General features: G+C 32.9%; 1 protein-coding gene across 1 annotated transcript in view; it reads right to left on the minus strand.

The window, feature by feature from the left end:
• Positions 1-3,962: 3,962 nt before the first annotated feature.
• CrebA (Cyclic-AMP response element binding protein A) overlaps positions 3,963-21,094 on the minus strand; it is a 37,164-nt gene continuing 20,032 nt past the window's right edge. The window contains exons 3-7 of the mRNA XM_018452211.1: positions 8,626-8,941; positions 8,113-8,471; positions 5,180-5,446; positions 4,399-4,542; positions 3,963-4,291 (exon numbers count right to left, since the gene is read on the minus strand). Coding sequence (XP_018307713.1) covers positions 4,109-4,291; positions 4,399-4,542; positions 5,180-5,446; positions 8,113-8,471; positions 8,626-8,941 — 1,269 coding nt within the window. The 3' untranslated portion in view covers positions 3,963-4,108. The remainder of the gene's footprint in view (positions 4,292-4,398; positions 4,543-5,179; positions 5,447-8,112; positions 8,472-8,625; positions 8,942-21,094) is intronic.

Raw genomic sequence — 21,094 nt, forward strand, 5'->3', positions numbered from 1 at the left:
GAGTAATAGAAATAAAAATCTACGTTTTCACTTATATATTCAATGTATGTTATATTGCGATTAAATTTTACGATCCTAATCAAGGAATGGAATAAGAGTTATTATTTCCTTACTTTAGCAATTACTTTATAATAACAATTTGATAATGATGTTGCAATTTTTTATGACTATAATGCTAACTAATTGAATGCTGAGATTGCTCTAAGGTTGGAAAAATTATTTTAAAAGGTAACTTGCATCATTACATCTATTTACTGAAAAAAGTAATTTATAGTAATTTATAATAAGTAACGAATAACGTTACCTCGTTATAAGTAGTAACTAAGAAGTAACGAGTTACAAATACTGAGTTAATTTTTTCAGTAATCGAATGATTTTCCAACTGCTTACGTTATGGTCTTACAGTTTCTACGGTGATTGACCAATTCCTCTTACTGCTTACGTTTTACTGCTTAAGTTTTTTTGTGCTCCATGGCCCTAAGGCTTATTATACAACGCATAAAGTATAAGAAAATTGATCAATCAGAATCCTTCATTTCATAATCTGATTGATTGAGTCTCTACAAGTATCTTATGCGTTATGCATACATTCATGCGAATATGCAAATTTGTTTGAATATACTCTTAAATATGAAATGTAACATTTCGTAAAGCGATAAATCTTTCGCCTCTAAAATCAAAGGAAGAGCAAATAAAAATATTCATATTATGAAAAGAAATAATTTCGACTGTGCATAGTATATAGTGCGAATCTGTAAATTAAATAAAGCGTTTGATGCTGGTTCACAAGGATTTATTTTTTATTGTCGGACAACATCCACATTTGAAGATGCAGCACCGCACGTTACATTGACGACGTGGCACCGCGCTTTATAATATAGACACGCACACGTAAATTCGATATGCGTATAATATATATTTATATTCATGTTACTTTGTTAAAATGTGTGTGTGTGTGTGTGTGTGTGTGTGTGTGTGTGTGTGTGTGTGTGTGTGTGTGTGTGTGTGTGTGTGTGTGTGTGTGTGTGGGATCTCTCTCTCTGGATAAATATGTACGCCAAGCACATGATACAAAGATGTATGAACGCTCATATCGCATATGAGAAATAAATGATACATCATGATAACAAGAACAGTAATATAATGATGAATTTGTGTATCTTAACAGAAAACCATGCGACTTCCTTCATTGTCGAACGTTTCTGTAATTTGTCGTAAAATATAATCATTTATAATATATGATAAATGTATATATACTATAATTATATCTATAAAGCTCTGTCATAGAATATATTAAACTCTTTTGTTTTCATAAAAATCATTACTCTGCTGCTTTGTACAGACATGTAATTATTTCTTTATCACGCGTGAATGTTGTAATTAAAAATCGTGTGTGTGAGTTTTATGTGTACGTAGACGAAAGAATAAAAATTCTTAGCCGATCAGTGCTTGTAGAATCTGCGAAATATATCGGAAGTTCTTTTGCACTCTCATATACGTTAATCGATTACTATCATTTGTTACATTTATTGACTTTTTCATTGACGTTTTTTTAACAATGTACCTTCAACAGATCTCTTTATCAGTTTTTATAAAAACTCTAAAAATATAATTCATTTGAAAATAATTATTCTGAAATTCAATTTTTTTATTTTGTAAAAAAATTACGTTTTCATGTATACAGCATGACTTAAAAGAGGAAAAGAGAAATTAGCAATAAAAGCTTTCTTTGATGAATTTAAAATTGACTTTAATTTACTGAAGCTCTGACTACATACAATAATTTATTTTTGTTAATTAAATATAATATGCATAAATCTCAAGAATAAACATATGAAAATTCTGTATAGTCATGCTATATGCATATGTTATTTACATACTTTATACTGCAGCATTAGACTTACAGGATAAAAAAATCATGTCGGCCGATCAAAATGCATATTCCGTATATTTAAATAATATTGATGATAGCTAGGATTCTATAGACATTCATGCGAGGGATGTGTGACCATTTAATACAAATACTATCTCCTGGACACGCGGTAAAACACTAAACACTACTATTTATTTGGCAATTACGTGAAGCGAAAAGGAAGGGAGAAGGAGAAGAAGAAAAAGTCTTCTCATTCTTGCATGCATTGGTCCCTTTCCACGACTTTCATGTGATAAGCACTGTAAGCAATCGAGAAATCGCCATTATCGTGCGACAACATTTCTCATGCTATCATGACTTCCTACGCTAATCATGAAACAAAATTACAAAGAGAACAATTAAAAGTTACTTTGATTGGTATGTGATACCAATGACATTTAGTAGAAATTAGCTCGATTGAAGTTTTGCTTCAGCACAAATAATACAGCTTCACATTTGAGAAGATCAGGAAACCGACAATATCCTATAGAGTAAGATTTAAATTTTGAACAATTATGAATGAAATAAGATTTGATCCAATTTCGAGATTTAAGTTTGGTAACTCTGATCTCATTGTAAAGAGGATACTAAAGGGTACCGCCAAACAGGAAAGTCCAAACTTAAATCTTAAAAATTGGATTTAAATCTTACTTCATTCAGAATTGTATTTGAAATTGTATCACTTTACGATTTTCTAGAGCGCGATAATATATATATTTATTTATATAACGAGTCAAGAAGAATGAAGCTAGAGCTTGCCGCTCGGATAAAATTGACTTTCATTGGCTTGCAGACGCAATGGCGAATTATAGATGATTCTTCGTGGACAAAAAAAATGTATTCTACATTTTCGCAAACTTATATTCTACAAACGTTTCTACTTCGTGTTTCAAATTAACACGAAATGAATTAATGCGTCGATAATCTTAGAGCCTTACTCCAACACCTGTTTTAGCGTTAGTGACAGTGCTCTAAAAAAATAGCACACCGTCGATTCGACGCAATTGTTTCCAATTCGGTCTATATGATAATCTTATTATACAAACAATAAACTGAATATCTTCTCGTAAAACGCAAACACAATAATTCACTTCGATTGCATCGAACTTTCACGTTACACTTTTCTACATAATAATAATAATAATCATCGTACTTTCATATTCTCTTCTTTTTTTACCTATAAAATATGTCATACATATATTATATATGTATTTTGTTTTATATATGGACGAATCCAATGACAAAATTAATTAAAGTAGATTATGTACCGATATATAATACGCTATTATAGACCCCAAATTTTCTCGGATCCTAAACGGTTTAAAATATTGTCACCGTTTTTGAAGCACAAATATAGGGAATACAAAAGTCGTTCACACCTGGACGTCTTATTCGAAAATCATCGTTGCATCGAGTTTGGCAATAGCCGGCAACTGCTTTCACGCAAGCATTGCGGATGGAACATTCGAATCCTATTATATATTTCTAAAATATTTCTATTTTATTGAAATTAATAAATTCAAGTCAAATATATAATTGCAAGAAATTAGCCTCCTATATGTTTTCCGGTATGTAATGCTGGAAGAAATATGGAAATAAATCCGTGAAGGCACTTCTGGCAAAAGTATGTTGATTTTGCGAAGAATATAACGATTTACTATATTATATATTATATATTGGCGTAAAATCTTGTTATTAAAAAAATTGAAGCAGTTTGCAGCATTTGGAATGTCTTTCGTAAATTTTCAATCACTGCAAAATACTTCGTCGCATTTTGTGTGTGAGGAAGACATTCTAGGAATGTAAAGAAATTGCACTAATCCCTAAAAATATATCTCTTTTTAACTCGGATCTGTGACTTAGCGAGAAAAACATGCCATTTTCATTATCTCACAACAATTGTAAGGATTAAAGTTTCTGTATGGAAGAACAATTTGACGATATAGATAAATCTATCCGTAAAAGATCTGAAAATCTAAAATATTTTTCAAAATTTTATAATTTGTAATCTTCGTAACAATATGAAATTGTTTTATCATATGCATTATCGCAAATTGTTGCAATATTCGTCAGATTAAATATTCATTTTTAGGAAGAACAATTATACATAACGTCAATTAACGTTAAATCTTCTTAAAAATAAAAATTTAATGATATCAAATAAATTTAGGTTATTCTAGATAGAAATGAATAAATTTATTGTTGTAGCTGCAACAAGGCTTGAAGACGTTGTAACTCTTTCACTAGCTCGCGATTCGTGTCTTCTAGAGAATTAAGTCTGTCTCTGTAAGAGGAATTCTCGTTCGTCAACATGGTAACTCGCCTCTCTAAACCATCCATGTATTCCTTCTTCTTTCTTCGCGATTCCTGCGCTGATATCTGCAAAAAATATACGCATAGAATCAGTAATTTTCATCACATTCGTAATTTCGCAGCTTGGATAACGTTTGAGAGAATTGGAGTATTCGAAATCCTATTATACGTACCTTATTCTTAATTTTTCTTCGTATTTTCTTTAGAGATTTCTCCTCTTGCTTTGTTAGTGGAAGCTTCGTAGGCACGGGATATCCTTCGGCTATCAAAGTTCTTTTCTCTTCTTCCGTCAATGTTAACACTCCTGTAGATCCTTTCTGTAATGTCAATCGCACGTAAGTGCATCACGCTAATACATTGGATCAATAAATATGACAGCAGTAATGGATCACCATCTTGCAGAGACAAGAATAAATGGAGACAATGATAAAACGTGAAACATGTGAAACTCATCCATAAAAGAAATTTTTGAGAAAGAGTTTGTTAATGCAAACCCATTTTGCTGACTAATGGTACGCGACTTTGTACAGTTTGTATATTAGTGTAAATATGGAATGTAGAGTACACACACACACACACACACACACACACACACACACACAAACACACACTTTCGTTTTAAATAGGGGTAAGACTAACATAGGCGTATATAAAAAATATAAGAAAAAGACAAGAACTGCATTTAATTATTATAAATGATTTTTTTTAAACGTAAATTATTTATAGTTTTCACATAAAGTATTTCCATATTTATAGCAGAAGAATAATAAAATTTCTTTATAAAATTTCTGTCTTTTACATAACTGGATATCGAAAGCAAATTTTCTCCAAGATTCTCGTTTTCTCTTCTTAATGCTATGTCATTTACTTATAATCTAATATGGGTCACGCCTATCAACCCGCTTAACAATAACTCATCAGAAATCACATTAAATCTTCATGAGTGTGTCTTACCGGCTGACAGGAAATCAAAGGCGTATGAATGGGCTGTCTGGTAGTGTGAGTGCTGTTGGTGACGTAAAGCCTCGGTGCCAGTAAACCCCTGAGATTCTGTGTACAAGTCTGAGAATCTCGGCGTTCCGGCGAACAGGAAGCCGAAGCAGTACCCTCGCTGTCAGAGCTTGCGCTACTGGGTGGCGTCGGCGGCAATCCCTGTCTCGATGCATGCAAGGTCGCTTCCTTCCCCTTGCAGACCACATCGTACTCCTCAATTTCCATATTCTGCAAGCAAGTGACAACGACAATACGTTAATCGGAATCGATATATTAAAATAACAAGCGTTTGAATCTCATCAATTTTGCTCGTATTTGCTTATAAGTAAAATATTTAAGTCCATTACAATTTGTACTCTTTTCTACGAGCATTATTATTTGAGCATACGGTTACGAAATCTGTGTTATATTTAACACATTTCACACATGTCCTAAATGGTCGACCCAAATGTTGGAAGGTAACACAAACATTATGTAAAAATTAACATATAAATGTAACACTTTGACATATTTAGAAATAAATTATGAAAGCATATTTCTTCAGTAAAATTAACATTTATATTGTTAAATTAACATGTACACATATCTTTCATTTATTTATTTTAGAATTCACGTCTTAAAACTATACATTATTTTCATATCATTTATTCACTTACTCATAAAATGCGTTATTTTATAATAGTTAAGAAATGTTAAATATCAATTAAACACAAGACATTCAAATGATATAATCATATTAAGATAATTCAATTTTATATGTGGCCTAGTATCTAATAGAGCCAATATGCCTTATTCGCTGTTTTTGGGTAATTATACAGTGAATTCAATAGATAGTACTAGTTTGGCCAAGTTCCACCAATGTAAAATAAAATAATTATCTTGATTTAATTTACCATTTATTATTTTCTAGTTCTTACAATTAGAAAAAAAAAATATATAGATAAATACATATATACACCCAATATGACCTAAATGCTACTTTTTTTTTTAAATCTTCATTGCAACCCACAGTGGACCAGACGACCCGAATCTTGGCCAAAATTCAAAATGTTGATGGATTGGCATAAAACTCGGTATCTAAGGGTATTTAGGGTCACTGATTTCGAATCCAAACTCAAAATTTAGAAATTTAAAATGGCGGATCCAACATGGCGAACGAGAATGCTAAAAATGCTTCAATTGGTGTTAAATTTGATATTCAGGGGTTTTTGGAGTCGCTGATTTCGAATCCGAACTCAGAATTTAGAAATTCAAAATGGCAGATCCAAAATGGCGGCCGATTTTCTATAATAATTTAATTTTTATGAAATTAAATATATAACGGTTTTTTGGATCGCTAATTCCGAATCTGATGTCAGAATTTCATAATTCAAAATGGCGGATCCAAAATGGCGAACCGAAAATGCAAAAACCAGTAAATTTTTAATGAAAACTTTTTTATTTTAAAATTTTTTTTGTATTTTATCATTTTTATATTTTTAACATTTTTTTAAACTGGTTAATTAGTATTCAAGCGTAATTAGAAATCTCCTTCATCACACTGCTCTTCATTAGTCAACTCCGTATCATGCAAACTTTCGTAAAACATTCCTAAGTTTGACCAATTATGTATTCTTTTTCTCAATCAAACGAGACCGAGAAAGAGGATGACTCAAGCGGCCTTACAAATTTTTACGGAAGTTTGCATGATACGGTCATTTGACTAATGAAGAGTAGTATGATGAAGTTTTGTAATTATGTTTGAATAATAATTAATTAATCAATTTTCAAAAATGTTTAACTACATTCAAATTTAAAAATAAAAAAATTAAAAAATCGGTATATACTACTGAATTTCATAAAAATTAGACAATTATTATAGAAAATTGTTCGCTATTTTGGATCCGCCATTTTGAATTGTGCAATTCTGACATCGATCGAAATCAACGATCCGAAGAACCGTACATGACCATAATTTTTCATAATTTTATCAAAATTCTGGAGTAAATGGATTTTTGATCACTTATTCGAGTCTCTTGGCCTACTGTGTAGTAGTGGGAAAATAAATACATATCTATATATCTTTAGTAATGAGCAAAAGTGGCAAAAAGTGGCAACTTGTTCTCGTCAACCATATTCATATGAACAAAACAGTATAAAAAAAATTAATTCCGAGGCCGCACGGGTCGGCACGATGGATTTGTGTGAAGTCATAATCTATTTAAATCAGAAATATTCGTGTAAATAGCTCTGCCACAGAAAGTAGTGTTAATATTTAGAGTAAATAAATGATTATTATTTGTCTATTTTTAAAACAAATACGATTTTTAAACATTTAATTTATAAAGTTTATATTCATAGTTTTAATGTTTTTTATTTTAAAGATAGGTCTGAAATTATCACCTGTATTTTGTAATCAAGCGGTTATTCCTCGAAACCTGTTACCAAAACCTTATTATACAGTTCATTTATATGTTCTCTGAGATATTCTTATGACATGAAATATTGTTTACAGTAAATTTTAAACTCGACTTTTGGCCAGTTTTTCAGGTCGTCTGACCCACTGTGCAACCGTGTAAATATTTGAAAACGTCTCATATCTTTTTTAAAGTTCAGAAATGTTTCCTCTTTTGAATCTGACTATCAGTTTTCAATTTTGGACTCAGCAAAAAATTATAAAAAATCGTAAAGCTTAGGTAGGTCATATAAGTTCCAGTTACCTAATGTTGAATTAATTAACACTATGTTAAAAATTCAATACAAAAATTTTAATAAAATAACAAAATGTTTTTTACTGTTAGAATGAATAATGTAAAATGTAGATAATTTATTGATGATTGATAAACCTATACCGTCAAAGTATATTATCGTTCGAGAATGATTTACGTGCGCAATATTGATTTAAGTTAAGATACCTGATAGTACTCTTCGTCATCCTCTTCGCTGTCACTCGTGTGTGAGAAATGGGTTTTGGCGAAGTGAAGGCTCTGCGGCGATACTATTGTTATCGTGCTTTTATCGTCCACCATATCGCAATTCGGCTGACAAGGTGCGCAGGGACTTGCCGGGGCGCTGATGGGTTCGCCCTTGATTTCAGGACATTCATTATCTTCAGGTACTAGGGCGTTTCTCTTGAGGATTATATTCGAGGTAGATGACGACGTCAACGGCGACGACGACGACGACGACGACAATGACGACGACGACGACGACGATTCGACGTGGTTCGAAGTGTTGCTTATCGAAATAGCCGGAAAACATTCTTCTTCCATATCTGTGAAACAACATTTCCAGTGATAATTTTTCACATCCCTTTTTTTCTATAGCCCTTAAGTATTAGTTTTGAAGAAAAAACTGATAAAGAATTTGAGAATGTCGCACGATAAACTTATCTGTGTTTTTTTTTTAAATCTGTATTATTTTCTTACCATCAATTCTGTCACGGATATCGAGAGATTTATGATCCAGATTGGCGAAATCGATGGAGGAATTGGTAGTCACTACGGTAGAACCGACCGCGCCGGAACCTGAATTGGGCGTATGTGGATTAGCTCCTGGCGTTGCTGGGCTCGGAGGGGGACTGGAAGCTAAAAGGCTATAACTATGTTCGGATTTTATCGGCCGTGGTCCACCAAGAGCTGCGTCCGTCATTAGACGATCTCTCAGAATCACATTGTGTCTGAAGCTCAAGACATTGCTCCATTCCTCCTCTTTGGTGTTCAGTAAGATATCTGGATTGAGTATCTGTAATGTGAACAAGAATTTGCTAAACGTTAAAATATATTTTTAATTGGAAAAAAATCTTAGGATAGAATCTAATTAACTAACATAAGTAAGAGAAGCGCTAATTACGGCCAAAGTTAAATATAAGAATAATATTTCTATATATATTTTGAATTTATTTATCTCACAGTCAAATCGATATATGACTGCATACCGCAATTATATTCAGATTTGCAATCAATCTAAAGTCATAATAATCTCACAAATTAAATTTGATGGTCAATTTCTGATGTTACTAGCATTTTAAATTTGTAAAGAATTTATTGCAAGTTATTAAAACATAATTAAATACTTTTTTAAGTTCTATGCTGGAAAAAATATAACATTTTACGTACGGCGATGATAGAAAAATAAAAAAATGATTATTAACTTTTAAATTACAAAACAAACAAATTAATTATTTATTATTATCTTATTACATTTCCTTAAGAATTTATTTCCAAAGAAATCTAAAAATAAGTATCAATAATTAATTTGTTTGTTTGCAGACTAGTTGCCATTATTATAAAATCGCTTCTATTAAAAAAAAGAAGCAGAAGTAATAATATAATGATGGCAACTACATAGACAATTATACAAGTTTTATATGTAAATTAATGTATATAGTTAAATAAATTATATTTCTGCAACTGAATCTAAATTAGATTATGAAAACTTATTAGTTCTCCCCATTCAATTTTAGTTGAAATATATAACTATGAAAAAGTTTATTCAACTATATATACAATACATTAATTTTACCATATAACATTTGTATACTTGTCACCTACATCATTGATACTTATCACTAAGTCTTCTCTGCATAAAAAAACGATTATAGATATAAAGAAAGAATTTATTTGACACAAGCATTTCATTTTTTGTGTGTGCCTTTGTATCGTCATCGAGATTCACTAGATTCTTTAACGTTTATTTCTGCTAATGTAGATTAATTTTGACTTAACTCACTCGTTATCTTTCTCTATTTTCTTAAAACTAAAAAAAAAATGTAAAGGTAAGATTAATCGAGATTAAAATTAATTTACACTGGTAGAAGTAGAGATAAAGATTTGCCGATTGGTCAATCGACAACTCGAGCGAATGGAGAGGAACGACCTGAGCAGAAATCGATCCATATATGTAAAATTTCACCGCAAAAGTAACGTGACGCGAGTCAATGGACACAGGAGGGGCAGCGTCCGCACTCCGCGGTTGTCAATGGTTGCCGCCCGTCTTGAGGCAAGGTGTCAAGGACCCCGCGTGCTTCTAAAATTATACGCGAGCGTTCCGCGAGCACACGTAAGCGAAGGAGAAGGGCGCTCAAGTTGAGCGGTCAAGTTGAAGGTCGGCCGTTACCCGCGCGAGTCTATGAGGTAGCTGGTAGCAACGACTTCGCCTCCTTCTGCGATCTTCGGGGACCCTAACCGGGCGCGACCCAGCAATGCGGAACCTGGTCCCAAGGTCAAGACAAATCTTTTCGTATTGCGCTAACAACGCTGTTGCTACCAGCTATTCAGCTTCTCGCTTCGCTGCCGTCTCGCACAGTTGGTATATATGGTTTTCCTTCAGTCGTGGACTTCCCCGTTATGCACGGTTTGCTCTGCAAATCCGGCTGTGAAATGATATTTGAACAATGATTTAAGTGACGCTTGCCTGATGTAGTACGTTTATAGCGGTTCGATGAATAATTTAACGATGTAAGAAGCGTAGCTAGGATACGTTCGAAGCGATTTGTAATGTTGCATTTTACGCGCGATGCTATTTATTTTTGGAAATTAATTTAAAAGCAATAACTTTTGATTGAATTTTATAAAATTACGTTTTTATTTCCAGCTCGCTTCCATTCATCCTTCCAGGTACCTTTGTCTCCATTTTTCTACTCTTTTCTTCGTTATACACTGTGGTCCCCCTAATTTAGATGGGAATGTAGCAATTTCCCGCAAGTAGGTAATTAGTTACAATGGAACCATTAGTAACCAACAACCCGGAACTCAAACCTCAGTCGTCTTCCTCTACCATTCTCTTGTTTCCATTGCATAAAACTTTTCTCGCAAAGGTTTATCATTACCGGTCAACATCTCCAGTATTATACTCGTATAATTCTTCGCGTACTAGTAACAATTAAAAAAAATCCGGGAAATTTACTGCGTGTTTAGTATAAAACAGATCATTTTATTCGAGTAAAATTAAAATTTTGTTTTTGTGTTCAGTCGTACTGATTAAAAGCTCGTCTGGCTTATTATTGATCTTTGAAATATCCCACATTTAGCGATGGCTCCATAAAAATCTGCTGGCTGCAGCAATGCGGAACTCGATTCGCAAGGTCACGACATCTCTCTTTCTTTTCCTATTCCCTTTATCCTTCTCTCACTCTTTCTTTTCGTTCTTTTGCCCTTCGTCGTCGTAGCACTCCGTTATGCTCTGGTCGCGCGGCCCCAACACTTATCTCCCATCCTTCCACGTCTCACTTCCGGCGGAAGCATGTCCGTAACGGGCATCCTTCTCGTTGTCTTTTTGGAGATATGGTGGAGGATACATGTGCATCCCTTTTTGCGATCGTCCATCCATAGCTTTAAATACACGTCTTATCATCCATTATCACTCAATTTTCCGTGTGCTTTGCAAACTTTAAAGATACATACATACATATATACATACATACATATATGCATACATACATATATACATACATACATACATACATACATATATATATATTCGCAATCGCTCATGTGAATCATCGTAATAAATTTATTCGTATAATGATAAATTAACATGGTGAGTTTCCTCGTATCGACGTATATAACGTTTTTTGCGGTTTCCTCTGGATAATAAAAAGCTATGACCTTTTCAACATTCGTATACTATTTTAATATTATTTTTACCATATAATCCTACTGCGTATAGAATTATATTTTTATCGATGTTGTTTCTTTGTATCGGATTCGCATAATGGTAAATATATAAATCTTTTTGAGGAAATTGCTTGATTTTCAGTCCAATAAATAATCAACTTCTAAAATAAGTACTGAAAATAAATATTTCTAAGATAAAAATTGATCTCTTTGTTAACTTATTTTCATAGCTCAAAATAAAAACATAAGGTATGTATATTGAACATCTAACTCAATTTTTCGTCAATAAAATTAACAACTTGGGGTTGAAGAATTTCTGATTGATTAGTTTTAATTAACGAGGATTTACAAACAAGTTATATGTAATACAGATACAGAAGAATTGTTATTAATAAATTAAATAAATAATTAATTGTCGGTTCTTCGTGTAGCAATTACTGGCATATTCTCCCAATAGTATGGTATTTCCTCTAGAGATCAGCTTGAAGAGCCGGCGCGCGGCGCCTCTATGTCCTTCCTCCGGGATAGGAATTCCGATTGAATTTCTCCGCTGCAAAATTGCAATGTAGCGATTGATATTAACTAACTGCGGCGCAACACGGGAAGTGGATCGAGTCCGGGGGTCCGGGCTCGATAATTTTCACGATGAGTTATTTCGCTACCGCAGCATTATTATTTCGTCGTTCCAGCTGTCCACGAGAAATCGCGGTTGGGGCCTCGCGTAATTGCTTCTATTGCTTATTTTCTCAAGAACAATTATTATTATATGCCTCTCCATTATTACGCATGTTATTACTGCGTTATTAAATAATGCAATTAATTAATTGAGAAGAGATTCGTTCGCGCTTTAGTCATACTTTCTTGCACTTTTTGTATAATATTTTGAATTAGACATATGTTAATGCGAGTAAAGCGAAAGATATTTTTGTTTTTCGTCTCGATCTCAAGTAAATTAAATTTTAAGGATGTATATATCGCTTCTTGAAGGATTACTATAAAAATATGAAAATTTACTAGATTGTTCTATTATTACATTTGAGTACCTATCTGTGAGTAGAATTCTTTTATTGCTTTTTGATTAATTTTTCGGCTAATACTTTTAGCCAATATTATATAGTCAAGATATCTTTAAAGTCTTATGCGATGTGCACCATCGACCTTTCTATAATCTGTGTTCCCGAAGTTGGACGATTTTCACCAGACGAACGTGATCTGCGATAAAGATGCCGCGGCCGCAAAGTTATGCCGGTTATTAACAGAACTGACCTTTCCACTTGTCGGTTCGACGCTAAACTCCTTACTCCAATACACGGGTCGAAAAGCAATTGTGCGCCAGTGCATTGAAGGCGCATACAGACGGAGACGTACTCGTGGGTAATGCACCGGAGAGAATTGCAGTGGCATGTTCGAGCGGGGTTTCAAAAGCTGCGATACATATGAATGAGAACGGGGACCGTAAAAGCGTATTGTGTATGTAACGTGAAATAAAATTTCGCGCCGTTTCTATGCCGCTTAAGCACACGTGACTTGTAATCACTGTTCGCGTGGAATCAAGAATCGTGAGACGTGAGCGTTGCGTTTAATCATTTTTCTTCGAATTACTCGATGTGAGAATTTTCATGTATACGCCTGTGTTATTACGGTCATATATTAACTCTCTCGAACATGACGATGAGTCTATTTTTAGATCCTTTGCAAAATTGTTTCTTTCGTGTACAAATTATGCCATTTCGATTCTTTCAAATTAATTAGTGACTTTTAATTAATATAAATTAAAGGACTCTTACAGCCCCAGTGTTAATAATTGTGGGTGCTTTCCAACTGTAAAATCACTAGACACTTTCGTGCACGGCGATACAAATTGCGTTCCAATTGCCATAATTGTCGACATAACATTAGTATAATAACATTACACATCCATACTTTGCTACAAAGGCTACTATAGTCGGCTGCGTAAGCTTGTATTTTCTAATGACAATTACATGTTACTAACCGTGACGGCTATAAATGAGATTGGAGGATGTTGAGTGGTCAGCACTTTGCTTTGTTTTTATTCAGTATAGAGGCGGAAAAAGTAACATTTAATCTAATTCTACCCGAAATGGATCGAAACCGTGCACAGCGTACACATTCTGTTCCAATTGAATTGTACACAATGCTACACTTTGTGCATTCCTGTGTACATTTGTGTTAAGATGTGTTAAGCAATTGGAAAGCACTCTGTATTAGTTACAAACTTTAGCATCGGAGAATTAACAAAGCGCAAATAAAAGTGTTTCTTCTATCGACAATTAAACGAATGTAAGTGTGCGAGATGGTTGAAGCGATAATCTGGCGATCGACGTAGGAGTTGTAAACCGTTATAAAAGAAACGACAGTGTCCAGCACATCTATGCACGCCTGTCGTGTTATCGTCGACGGATACGAGCGTAAATTACCAATAAAAAAAGGCGATAACAGTTCACGATAAATTAAATCTCCGATGAAAACACAGTCATAAAAGGTGCGATTTGAGTTTTTGTTATGTACTGCATAACGTCTACGCTCGGTATTCATATCGCACCCGTAAAACGACTCGATTCGTTTCGCGATCACGAAACTGCTTATGCCAGAAAGCCGCAGCGCAGCGCAGAAATTCGCGATAGCGGCGTGAAGACTCGAAGACATCGCGGAAAGGTCAACGGCATGCACTGGCCGAAGGCCGAATATCTAATTACGCTAATCGCTAATGCAATAGTAACCAAAACTCGAATATACAGAATATCAATAAGATTGGAGGCAAATATTTTTTCAACGTAACTATCATGACATAGCGAAAGAAACTATTCATTATGCGTGATTGAATCATCTTCTCTTTCTCTCTTTCGTGATGAATTTCCGGCAGTACCAGACTGTTTATAAAGATTTGCAGCTATTAGTGTTCTTCACATATTAAAAAGCGTCGACTAAATTGATTCGACATTTGAATTCCTTACGAGCGTATGTATTAATATTTGTCGCTCTGCTTCAATGCAGAAAAAAATATTTCTTAAAATACATTTCTTGAGTTAAATTGTTTAACTCCATTGTTTTAATTAATTTAATTTCTAATATAGAAATGATTAAAACTAATTCAAATTAAGTTTAATTTGACATCATAAAGCAGTGTAGCGTATTTAACTGTATTGCGTTTAATTTAATATGAAATATTTTATTTAATATAAATTTATATATATAATACAATATATATATGTAATATGTGTGTGTATGTATATGTATATATATATATATATATATACAAGTTGAGTAAATTTCAGATTACATAGTTTCAGATTTTGAAAACATTTTAGGAATATAAATAATACGATTGTCTTCCTTGAAAATGGGTTTAGGCTGCCCATAGTAATCACTATTTTACGAAGGCGGACTTCTCTATTGTAGACGAATAGGTCAATCGTCCAGGATTCTAGCTGATAGAGAAGGGTAGTTCAACGGCGTCTGTCGGCCTCGTCGAAGTCACGAAAAAAGGTGAACGTCCTCGAGTTTCATCCGAACCATCCCGTCACTTCGTCTATTCCCCACCATGGTCGACGACGAGCGACGACGCCAGCGACGGCGACAGGTCTCTCTCTTCCGTGCGATGTACTGCCATACAACTCGTTTCAAAACCAGATCCCTTCCTAACAGGTAGCCGTGAACCTTCTCAAGAAAGTTGAGAAACTCTAGAAAGCTTCTGCTACTCGAACTCGCTCGAGAATCGTCGATGGAATCGGATGACGTAAATCCGAGCTGTTTATTTTGAAAAATTTGCACGTCGCTGCAAAAATAATCTGCATCGGTCAAATTCCAACGACGATGAATTCGTCGAGCGAGCTTCCTTTCGTAAAAACGAAATATCGCCAATTTCGTAAAAGCAAAAAATACGAATGATTAGGAAAATACGAACAGGCCACGCAAATGCAAGACTAATGTGTCTGCGCGCAAACGTTAATTATTTTAATCAATTTAAATAATTCCAACATTTTAATTAACAAATTGTATGGAAATCAGATGCATCGTGATATTTTCAATTTACCTCTCTTTGTTTTTTTCTACCTCCTTTTACAGAAATCCATTAATCCTGCCAAATTTAATATTAAAAAACAGTGGTTAATTACTATTTTAAATATTAAAAATGACACTGTTGTTCAATGTTTAATAAATAATTAATCATTCCAATATTAAATTTCTGGGATCTAGAGTAAATCTAGTTGAATTTGTATCATTGTTTTTTTATTACTCATTGAATGTCAAGAAAGACAGAGTAATGTTTATGTCGATGTTTATATCATTAAATGGAAAGCATCCTTAGTAAATCGAAATGTCGCATTATTATTTTAATATTTTACGTTAAGAAATTATTAAATATATTTTTTTACTTTTGTGTTGCTTATCCAATTGGCCTTCCTTTGTTCTTTTTCCTATCTTATTATAGAATAAATCGAGTTAAATTTCTATCATTACATAATATTTTTTGTACGATTAATTCATATTGTTTTTACAACTACCTTGTTAAAAGTATATAAAGATGAATTGCGCATGCATTCGATCGATGAATGGGCCGAGTAACTTCGTAAGCGAAATTGATGCTTAGCGAGACGTATTTACGGCTACTTCCAGGATTTCGAACAAATTCACACGTACGGTTCGAAATTATTTACATGATCGGTCTTTGCTCGTCTTCGAGGAGAACATAGTGTAAATCCGTCGGAATGTTTTCCCTGTGATCATAGGATCAACAGGTAGTTTTTTGCTTGGCAGATTACAATAGGGGATAAAAGGTGGTGCCTAAGACAAAAGATATTTTTACGCATGATAAAGGAAAAACGAATATTCGGCTGCTTACTCATTGCATACCGATGTCAAGGTTTACAAACTTTGCTCACTCATGATATAAAAATGATTCGACAGCATTATGTAAATTTTCACGATAAAACAAGATAAAATTAATTTCAAGATAAAACAAAAATAATAAATTGCATATTGCAACACAAGCAAAGGAGAATTTCTAATTGCGTTAAATACATATGTAATATTTGATATTACCAGGTGCAGCTCTACGAGCTATCGCTCAACGAATTTATTACTTTCTACTATTGCGCCTAAGAATAGAGCAATCAATGACGATAATTCGAATCGAATGCAGAGGACCATTCTCTCTGTACCTGTGACCTCGAGATATATCATTCCATCGATTAATATTCGAATCTGAAAGGCCAATAAAGTCAGCGAATAGCTATTGAGCGACACAATACTTGCGATAGAGTCAAAAGACCCAATCGTGGAGCCAATTTCAATTATTGTTGTTGCCAGCTGTTGCAGAAATACACGAGAAAAAAACATATAGAAGGAGTAAATAGATTAAAAACTTTAGACACGAAAAAGTTCTGGTCGCTTTATATTCCAGAAATTTGAATTTAAGATATCTGCAAATTATCTTCGAAGTGTCTCCTTAACCTTTGATATTCGAAACGTTGAATATAAACATCGGTTTTAATTCAATTTTAAATACAGTTTTAGACGCGTACAGCAAGGTTTGAAATATATTTGTTTCTTATTTAAGAATAAGTTTAGGAAATTTACGTGTAATTTAGAATCATTTATATAATTATGAATTCCGAGTTGAAGTCCCTGCAGGATGCTTTTATACAATCAACTAACTAACTTTATCAGTAATTAATATAATTACCGCAGTATTCAGACCAATAGTCCATTATGCAACATAATATGTATGTCAAGGAGATATAAACTAATTAGTTCTTTTTTTATCGATCACAATAACATAATATATAAAATAGTATTTAATTTTGATCGATCCTTCTTTATCTGTTCTGTCCGTCTTCATTTTTGTTAGATTTATAGAAATTTTTTGCTATTCGAAAAGAAGAACTTTAGACAATCCTAAATTATCTGAGTCAGATGTTTTCAACTTTGTCATTAACGCTTTATTTAACTTGATATTCGATGCATTATCGCTCGATAAATATGATGCAAATAAGTAAATATAAGAAGAAATATAGAAAGGAAAATATGTTTAAAAATTCTTTTATATAGACTTATTGGCATAATCGTAATTTGCGATATTGACATTAATAGTATTATTATCCTTTATTGCAATGTAGATACATATAGCAAATGGTAAGGCACCAGCAAGACTGCTGTTACAAAGCCAGTAGATAACAATATAGTATTAAGCGAATAAGACAGATAGAAAAATATGTATGTATGTAAAGTATTTGATTAATCAATTCGAATAATTAAAAGCTACAATATCTTATCAGTTTGCTAATAGGCTTATTCTAAGCAATCCAAGTTTAATGAATAAAAACATGACATTCCATGAATCCACGTTTTACTCAAAAGCACAAAAAAAGCAAACTTGATAATCACGTTATTTATGTTGTGTTTGCCACAGCATGCATGAAGCGTATCTTGCTAAATGTGAGCAAAGTATGCTCGGAGCTTAACCGAGACATATATTTTTCATGACGCTAAAGAAATGGGTCTTTAGGACCTATTAAAGTTCTTTGTTATTAGTTTTAGAAGTTTTAAAATTTTTAACTATATAAAAAATTACGACACTTGAATTCTTAGCATAAATATAGTATGAATTAGCCTGTACGAATTGAACAAAACTGTAAAAAACAAAATCGTGAATCATTATAAAATTATTCCAATTAATTACATTATTAAAAAATTTTAAAAATAACCCAGCAAACCGCTTAACCTGGAATATATGAGCTGTTACGTACTCTCCATCCACGTATGTGCATGTAGAAACATAGTTAAGGAATCGGTGTCGTGCAAATCCATGCTGTTATCAATTAGGTCAAATAAATGCGAGGAATTACTAATCAGTACGTATAAGGTTTCGAAAGGGACGATGTGACGAAGAAAGACGGAAAAGAAGAGGCAGTGCGCAATAGTAGGCGCAGCTGATAAGAGCTTATCACACTGTGCGCGTAACTATTCAACAATTTCAACACGACCGATTCGCCAGGCCACTGTTTTGCCTTTTATCGTTGTCGTTATACCTGCGGACGAATCGCTTGTGTCTGTTTAACGCGTTTGATAAATACGCGCCGTTTTGAAAAAAAATCGCCCCTGGAGCGACCGGTCATGTGCGGTCACCGGTTATGCGAAAGGTTTGTCGAGATGAACGCCAGATTTATGGCCGCAGCACAGACTCTTGCATAACGCATAATGCATAGTGCATAAGGGAATGGACCAATCGAAATAAGTCCGTAAGACGGGCCTGAACTCACTACAACTCCCTAAGAACCGCTGCCGAATCTAATGATAATCTTGCGAGAAGTTAAATAAAAAGGATTCAAAATAAAACGAAGTATAAGCAACATGACATTCTCAATATAAATTGAAAGGCTAGAAAAAGATCTGAAATAAAAATTTTCATCTTAAGTGTCTTTTAGTCGCACTGTAAAAAAGTATGTAAAATTATACAATATAAATAATATACGTAAAAATTACACAATTTATAGTATATTATTTGTAATTATTTAAAATTCTACTTTTTTACAAAAATTAGTATTTTTAATTCTAATTGTGTAAATATATGTTTATATTATATATAAAATTACATACAATAACAATATAATATATTTTATAGTTTTTATATAAATTCATAAATTTTTATAATATTGTATATGAGAATATTGTACACGGAGAGAATTTTTTTTTCGAATTTATCCTGAAAATATGATAATCGTGGGACATTATTTTTCGAAGAATTTTAATGTAAATCTCTCTCATTCATTAATAAAACTACAATAAAGTATAAAATAAGTTTGATCAATTTTACTGAAGTGCATGGTAAAAATCTTTAAAATATTGTATTGTACCACAACTACCATATTTTCAGGATAAATTTTAAAAGAAAATTCTTTCCGTATACATTTTATAATATTGCCACGGCAAAACATTATATGTGTGATAAAATTGTTAGAATGCGTTTTATTGTATAAATTGATTCTAAGTATTGACTTCACTATCACATATACTAATACTTGACATGGAAAGTTACGGAAAAAAATGGGTACGTTTATTTTGTGCAATTGGTATTTTCATTCGCCAATTGCAATGTTTTGATTTGCATTTTTTCTTGAACATATAATGTTTTGAAATTTTAACAACTTTAACACGATTTTTAAAAATTAAAATTGTTTAATTAAAAATTTTTACAAAAATCGATTGTTCGTATCTTTAATTATCACGATAATTTTCTGTAGAATTTTTGGAGTGATAGCTTTCAAGAAAATAAGTTTTCCCCTTCTTTTGAAAAATTTAAAAAATGACAACATTTTGCTTTGGCATGCCATATATTATAACATAATGATAATGTCACACAAATTAAATTTGCATTTTTACGTTTGTACAATGTCTCGATAAGGTAGTTTAAGAAAATTATACATTCATTGACGAATTATCACGTAAATCTATAAATTTAACTTTAATTGTAAATTTACTTTTGCAAATTGTTTATAATTGCTATTAAAGAAATAATTTTATTTGTAAGTTGTAACTTTACTTACGTATATATAAATACAGGGTGTTTCCAAATTAAATCGCAAAACTTCGGGAGCGTGTAGAGGAGTAAAAAACTAAGAAAAAAAGTCCTATAGACATATGCTCGTTTTTGCTCCGTTTCAGAGAAATCGAAAAAAAATGTTTTTTTTACCTGCAAGATTAAATGGGGACCGTTTTCTAAATTTCTTGGAGAATGAATTTTCTGACTATTTAGAAAACATCCCATTACAACAACGTACTGAAATGTGGTTTCAATTAGATGGATGCCCTGCTCATTACAGCAGAGTCGCTAGAACCTGGTTAGATAGAAAATTCCCACAACGATGGATTGGACGTGGAGGAGCAGTACATTGGGCAACTCGTTCGCCCGACTTAACGCCATTAGATTTCTATGCATGGGGTACTCTGAAGCAAGAAGTTTATTCTTCGCCTATTCAATCAGAGCAACATTTGAGAAATCGTATCGTAGCTGCAGCGAACAGAATATCGCAAGAACAGTGCCTGGCTGCTACAAGAGCCGTGTTTGACAGATGCAATGCTTGTATTGCTGCAAGAGGTGCACATTTCGAACAAAAAGCTAAACATAAACTAATAGTAGGGGAAGGTCACCGATACCGATATATCACTTTGTTTTTAGACAATATTTCTTAAACGAAAGGTAAAAATACAACTTCAAAAACATAAATACAAACTAAAAAGTGTCTTCTATCAGATAGTA

The sequence above is a fragment of the Mycetomoellerius zeteki genome, unplaced genomic scaffold, assembly GCF_001594055.1.
Source record: "Mycetomoellerius zeteki isolate Tzet28-1 unplaced genomic scaffold, Tzet1.0 scaffold332, whole genome shotgun sequence".
NCBI lineage: Eukaryota > Metazoa > Arthropoda > Insecta > Hymenoptera > Formicidae > Mycetomoellerius > Mycetomoellerius zeteki.